A 7,549-nucleotide genomic window follows, 5' to 3' on the forward strand; every position below is an offset into this window, starting at 1 on the left:
GACAGAGCCTCTTTAAGGCCGCTATCAAAGCAACCTGGGCTTCCATAACACCTCAGCAGTGCCACAGGCTGATCGCCTCCGTGCCACGCCACATTGATGCAGTAATTCATGCAAAAGGAGCCCCAACCAAGTATTGATTGCATATACTGTACATACTTTTCAGTAGGCCAACATTTCGGTATTAAAAATCATTTTTGAAATTGGGCTTATATAATATTCAAATTTTCTGAGACACTAAATTTTGGGTTTTCATTAAAGAATTGTACATTAGTGTTTTAGTGAGGTGCTGTGTGTAGAAATACTTACCGATCCCCGATCTTGACGTTTATTTCAGGTCCAGCGTCGCTCACGTGATCTTAATTCTGACCTGGTCTGGAATCGCTGCTGTTCAGAAAACTGGAAGTAAGGCTCTCGATGCATTCCTATGGAGCCTCGTTCTGACCTCGTTCTGGCTTCCATAGGAATGCAGTGAGAGCCTGAGTTCCGGTTTATTCAAAAGCACAGTGACTCCAGACACGTCAGAGGTAAGATCACGTGAGCCGTGATGGACCTGAAAAAGACAAGATGCGGGGATCGGTAAGTATTTTTGCACACAGCATCTCACTGAAACACCAATGTACAAATGGAAGGTTCAATAAAAAAAATATTGGAGTGCTCCTTTAACTGGTAGCCATAATCATCAACATTAAAAGAAAAAAATTATGGAAAAAGATTACTGTAATGAATCTATATAATATATGAGTTTCACTTTTTGAATTGAATTAATGAAATAAATTAACCTTTTGATGATACTCTAATTCATTGAGAAGGAATAGGTGATATTTTTAACGGTTAACTATATAGATTCACAATTAACATACTTACCTTAATTTCAATTAGAATATTTCCAAAAATAGAAGACTCTTTGCAGATTTTTTCAAATGTTCCACTGAAGATCTGTAGACGGGCAAAATGAGGAGGCCTAATGTGGGAAATTTTCAAAAGTTCCTAAATTGGCAATAACAAAAAAAAATAAAGAAACCGCTTTAACTTCTGAACCCTTCAATTCATAAAGTAAAAAACTACAAGTACCAATTATGTAAAGGCTGACTGGTTCCATGCATTAGGCTGGGTTAACATGGTGCATTTTTATCACATTTTTAGCATGTCTTTTTTTGGGGGGTTTGGTTGAACACATACAAAGCCATTTTAGAAAATAAATACTAACGATAATTACTCTTTACGCCGTCTAGGCATTCATGGCAATACCCGCATGCCTTGCCCGGAGCATGAGTAAATGGAAAAAATATACTCTAATTACTGAATTTTGCTGATTTTCAGGGTTTTTTTTAATTTAAGGACTATAAGAAAGGGCTTGAAAATGGAACACAATTTTGACATTTATAAGGATGTATTATTACGAGCAAGTTTTGTGACTTTTGTGGCCCAATTATTGCAAAATCGTGACAGTGTCTTTGCTGCAATTTTGCATAGTCGCTGAATTTTTTGTCACCATATTGGCATAATTGAAACAACAAAAAAAAACAAGAACCACACAACTTACATGTGTAGATAAACCCTAACTACATGATTCCTGTATTTTCATATTTATTTCGAATAGGAAGAGGAGATACTCTTAAGGCCTTGTTCACCTCTGCGCCAGGGTCCCGTTCCGTCTTAGCTTTCCGTCGGAACGGAGCCCTGACAGACACAAACGGAAACCATAGGTTTCCGTTTCCATCACCATTGATTTTAATGGTGACTGATCCGGTGCCAAGGATTTCCGTTTGTCTCTGTTGTGCAAGAGTTCCGTCCTTTTGACGGAATCAATAGCGTAGTCGACTACGCTATTGATTCCGTCAAACCGACAGAACCCTTGCACAACGGAGACAAACGGAAACCATTGCCACCGGATCGGTCACCATTGAAATCAATGGTGATGGAAACGGAAACATTTGGTTTCCGTTTGTGTCTGTCAGGGTCCCGTTCCGACGGAAAGCTCCGATGGAACGGGACCCTGGCGCAGAGGTGAACGAAGCCTAATCTAAGAGATATATGTTCATTATGCATGTGTTCATACTTTGGTTAGCTTCTTCTCATAGCATTCAACAGTCACATTCTTGTAGAAGTCTTCTGATATGTCTTGCTTTTGAAGAATCTCTCTGTCAAACTGTAAGAACATATTGAACTGGTCCGATTTCGTGAGACCAGTAAAGTAGGCTGGAAGAAATCGATAATCCTTCCTATAATCCTGGGATGTCCTTGGTTCCCTATGACCAAACTTGAGTAATTTTAAATCAGGCAGTTCCAGCTCTTTTCTCGGTGGTGGTGGTGATCCTCCATATTCTTTTTGTTCTGGATTTTCTTGGCATGTTGCCCGAGTCCGAGAGTCTACAACAGAACTTGTGAACGGAGTGTTTATTGGTGTAAATTGGCCAGTTGGTTGCATGACTGGAGAACTTAGATCCCCATTTACAAAACTTGTCTTGAGTGTAAAGTTTCTAAAAGAATCTTTCATTTTCCTAACTTTTTCATACCGCTGATCATGCATTTTTCCACTTTTCCAAAAATTCTTCTTTTCTAGAGCTGGTGGCTTGAAAAGATGACTATGATTTAAATGTCCCCCTGTATAATCCCAAGAATCTTTCTTATTCGCTCTTTCTACGCCATCCAAAAGTACATCAAGGGGTATAATTCTGGCTTTTTGATTTGTGTTTAACATAATATTAGGAGTTTCTGCATCAATGTTCTGATAAAAGCATGAACCACCAGACCTGGAGAATAAATATAAAGCGTTATCTTTATAATGAAGAGTTTTCATATTCTGAGAACAAAACTAAACTACTGCATAGAGGACATTGTAATATCAAAAAAATACTTCACACCGGTAAGTAGTGAGCTAAGCATTCCACTGCAGGGACGGATAAAAATGGCCGAAAACCATGTTTTGCTCAATGTATTTTTTTTTGCATATTAAATGTGCATCAATCACTTCTCACCCCGATTGTGTGTAACTACAATGTGCTGTGACTTTTAGGCTGGGTTCACATGACCGGGTCCTGCCCGAGCCCGAGTGTCGGCCGGTAAAATCGGCCATTTTGCCCGGCCAGTTTGCATAAAGTTTTGCATCCGTTCCGGGCCGGCAGATCTGGACAGTGACATCAGCGGCAACTCCTGAAGGGGAATCCCCATGTGTTCGCGGATTCCGCTTCAGGAGTTTCCCCTGATGTCACTGCCCAGATATGGACAGAGACATCAAGCGCTCTGTCCAGGAGCGGAATCCCCGAAAACACAGGGATTCCGCTCCTTCAAGGAGCTAAAGTGGGGCTAGCGCATAGAGCAGGGAGATACCTCCCTGCTCTGCTATAGTGGCATCGCTACAGTAGTAGCAGCCGCAGCAGCTGCTAGCGGCGCCATGGAAGGTGTCGCCGGGCCAGGGCGCTTTTAAAACAAGCAGGGGAAGGGAGCCAGCGCAGTGCTCCCTCCACCTGCTGTACACCCCGGCCCTGCCACACAGTGTACAGCGTACAGCCATTCGTCCGAATGGCATCAACTCCTCCTCCTCACATGCACTCTGCGCTGTGAGGAGGAGGAGATAGAGCGCAAGCGACGGAAAACCCGGCCATCACTCGGGACACATTCCGGTGATGGCCATGTATTACCCGGCCCCATAGACTTCCCAGCCGTCAAAAAATCGGTCGTGTGAATAGCCCCATTAGGGGTCTATTATTCCTAATGAAGCCGGGTGCCGGCCGATTTATGAACGGCCGGCACCCGGCCGGGAAACCCCGTCGTGTGAATGAGGCCTTAGAAATTCAGCCGGAAACAAGCCTGTAGAATCTGAAGGTTTCCGCAGCAAAATTCACATGTTAGACGTGTGGATTTTGCTGCAAATTTTGTTCATCCCTCTCATTGAAAGGAGTAAAATCTGCAGTCAAAATACACAACATATTAAATGATAATATCTCATTCACTTTGCTGCCACTGTAATACGCTGCAAATTTTCCACCCACAAATCCGGAGTGAAAATCCTTAGCATATCCGATGTGAGCATAACCTAAAAAGGGGTTTCCCAGCGCTGTGGCCCCTTCATTTTCAAGATCAGTGGGGGTACCGGCAGTTCGACTACAATGATCGGAAAAGGAAGATATATTTTACAAAATACACCATAAAAGCTCTATGAAAATGCACATTAACCACATTCCAACATTGATTTCACCAATATTTGCCAGTCGTATAAAATCAGAGGCATACATAGGTAAAGCAGGACCCCATACATTTCGATATACTTTGAGGTTGTACGGGGCCGTAATATGGTGGTGTGAATGAGGCCTTAGAAAAAAATAGGACTCCTGCCCTTTGCTTATTATTGACGCCATGCTTTGGCAACGTCAATGTTCCCTCCACTGAAATGTGCGGCCTGTGAGGACGTTACACCACAGCGGGTTGTATACTGCATCGGTCATAATGCAAGTGGCACATGCGCAAGGGTTCAGTGAAGGGAACAGTGACATCTCCATAGCGTGCTGCCATCAATCATAAGCAAGGGAGAGGAGCAGGGAAGGGTTCGATGCCAAGACCAGAATAACTTGCCGGGATTTGGTCCTCCTAAGTGGCACTTCCAACCTAATTTACATATTGAAACAAAGTGGATTGTCTCTGCAAAGTAGATGATAGAAAGCCACACCGTGTCAGAAGATTGCATTGTGAAGACATTTTTTTAAAACCGTTAAATAAAGTTTATGAAAAAATAAATAAAATAAGATTAGAGTAAAAATAAAATAAGAGCATAAAAAGTGGTTTTATTAAGTAAAGGTGTAAAAAAAAAAATACAATACACACCTATATGGTATCGCCGCGATCTTAACGACTCGAACAATGAAGTTAACACAATACTTGCCAGGGGTAGTATTCAATAGCTCCTCAGTGGCATGCAGTACCTATTGGAATCTACCTGAAGCCCCCCCCCCCCCATAGAAAAACAATAAACTTTGTCATATACTTGACTTTGAAGTGTTGCTATTATTGCATTTTTCGTATGACACCTGAAGAGTCTTGTACACGGGTCCTATTCTGTTTATATCTCAGCGCAACGACAAGACCTAAACTTTAGAGGGGAGCTGCAGACCACAGTAGAATTGCAAGGGAAGTATATTACAAAATGGAGGGAAACTTGGGGGGGGGGGGGTCACATCGTCTTTAACCACGTCCAATACGTTATGAGAAAGGGATAAGAACCACGGATGACATTGGGGACACTGTTTATAGGGGTACTCTCAGGTTTTTATTATAGGGGATCTGGACAGAATTTGAGGGCGGGTCTTATCTAGGTCCCCAGAAAAGCTATTATTCTGTTACTTCAGTCGTCGTTATAAAACGTATGACTAATGCACACAAGTCCAGTAAGAATTTATTGGGAAAAAAAAGAAAATTAATTCGTTAATTAATTCATACAAAAAAATATTTTCTGCAAACTTGTTTATAAAACGAGGTGGTCATGTGACCACTTTACCTTCTAGGACGGGGCTGCCTGATCACACACCTGAGGGAACTATAGGACGTCACTCGTTCTGTACTTCTTTACTCCTTGAAGAAATCAGTGGCGGCCACGACGCAGGCTGCAGCTTCCTCAAGTCTCGCTGCTCTTTGACGGGGTGGTTGTCATAGTGACGACGTAAACAGAACCGGGAGTACTTGCTTTCCTCGTCGTCTCTTCTGCTGCGCCGTCCAGGCATTATGCTGCTGTTTATAGGCTATTATTATATTATACAGTACTGAGATAATTTGCTGGGAGCGTCTGCATTAAAATAAATGCGATATGTGGGCTTGGAATAGAATGTTTATTCTATGTGTAATATGGATTATCACCAGCAGAGGGAGCAATATTCTGATTATACACAGGAACAACGTGAAGCAGAGTCCTACATTTTACATGTAATTCTTCCTGAAAGGGAGGGAAAATATGAAGTATTTTATTTCACAGCATAGCAGATCATTGCAATTTTCTGTCACAAGAAGTGCACTATTTAATGCGAGAATAAGCATGCCTCACAGCTTTCAGATGGAGGCAAGAGGGACAGGTGACCAAAGCTCCAAATTCATCTACTCCACATTCCTGAGTGTGGGGCTCTTCTCTCTGGTTGATACTGCCACTTGCTGCATGTGCTAGTTATGTCTCTTTCCAGAAAGAAGAGACTAGGGTTGTCGCCATAGCAGAATTTGGACTTCGATACCTTGTGTAGTATTGTGATTCTCGATACCAAAATGATACTTTGCAAACAATAATAATAATAATAAAGTTCTTCCATTTTCTGATGTGAGGCACGAGGTATGATGAATTTTGAACCTTAATGTGCCTCACATTAATATTAATTAACCTCCTTATGTTTCTCACAGTGAGGGGGGTTTACACGAGCGTGTGCGATTTGCTCCGTGTGTCATCACCATATGATGCGTGGCTGCGTGATTTTCGCGCAGCCGCCATCATTATGACACTCTGTTTGGATGTTTGTAAACAGAAAAGCACGTGGTGCTTTTCTGTTTGCAAACATGCTTTTGACTGCTGTTGCGCGAATCACGCGCGTTACACGGAAGTGCTTCCATGTGGTGCGTGTGATTTTCACGCACCCATGGACTTCAATGGGTGCGTGATGCGCGAAAGACCTGTCGTGACTTTTACGCAGCGGACTCACGCTGCGCAAAAATCACTGACAGTCTGCACTGCCCCATAGACTAGCATAGGTCCGTGCGACGCGCGTGAAAAACACGCGGGTGGCACGGACGTATATCGCGTTCGTGTAAATCCCCCATCATAATGGACAACATTGAGGTACATGATGGGGTTAATTACTATTAATGTGAGGCACATGGAGGTATTAAATTCAAAACGCCTCGCACCTCACATTAACCCCTTCAGGACTGAGCCTGTTTTGGCCTTGTGGACACAGATGATTTTTTCAAATCTGACATGTGTCACTTTATGTGGTAATAACTCCGGAACGCTTTTACCTATCCAAGTGATTCTGAGATTGTTTTCTCATGACATATTGTACTTTATGTTAGTGAAAAAAATTGGTCGATAAATTCAATATTTATTTTTCTAAATTTAAATGTATTTGCTTGTAAAACAGATAGTAATACCACACAAAATAGTTACTAGTTAACATCCCCTATATGTCTACTTTATTTTTGCATAGTTTTTTTTCACATCCTTTTATTTTTATAGGACGTTACAAGGCTTAAAACTTTAGCAGCAATTTCTCATATTTTCAAGAAAATTTCAATAGGCCATTTTTTCAGAGACCAGTTCAGTTCTGAAGTGGCTTTGAGGGCCTTATATATTAGAAAGTCCCCATAAATCACCCCATTTTGAAAACCGCACCCCTCAAAGTATTCAAAACCACATTCAGAAAGTATTTTAACCCTTTAGGCGTTTCACAGGAATTAAGGCAAAGTAGAGTTGAAATTTAGAAATTTCATTTTTTTTGCCGAAATTCATTTGTAATAAAAAAAAATCTGTAACACAGAAGGTTTTACCAGAGAAACACCACACCAGCAGTGACTAGCAAGG

The 7,549-nt window shown here is 41.7% G+C and overlaps 1 protein-coding gene across 4 annotated transcripts in view; it reads right to left on the reverse strand.

The window, feature by feature from the left end:
• The window catches only part of C4H6orf118 (chromosome 4 C6orf118 homolog), an 88,197-nt gene extending 82,486 nt beyond the window's left edge, over nt 1-5,711 (reverse strand). The window contains exons 1-3 of one of the 4 annotated variants that reach the window (XM_075864325.1): nt 5,492-5,711; nt 2,060-2,753; nt 865-987 (exon numbers count right to left, since the gene is read on the reverse strand). In XM_075864325.1, coding sequence (XP_075720440.1) covers nt 865-987; nt 2,060-2,701 — 765 coding nt within the window. In that variant the 5' untranslated portion in view covers nt 2,702-2,753; nt 5,492-5,711. The remainder of the gene's footprint in view (nt 1-864; nt 988-2,059; nt 2,754-5,491) is intronic. The other 3 variants (XM_075864323.1, XM_075864324.1, XM_075864322.1) reach the window with 3 other exon arrangements.
• Between the last annotated feature and the right edge of the window lie 1,838 nt (nt 5,712-7,549).

The sequence above is a fragment of the Rhinoderma darwinii genome, chromosome 4 (genome assembly GCF_050947455.1).
Source record: "Rhinoderma darwinii isolate aRhiDar2 chromosome 4, aRhiDar2.hap1, whole genome shotgun sequence".
In the NCBI taxonomy this organism is placed as follows: Eukaryota; Metazoa; Chordata; class Amphibia; order Anura; family Rhinodermatidae; genus Rhinoderma; species Rhinoderma darwinii.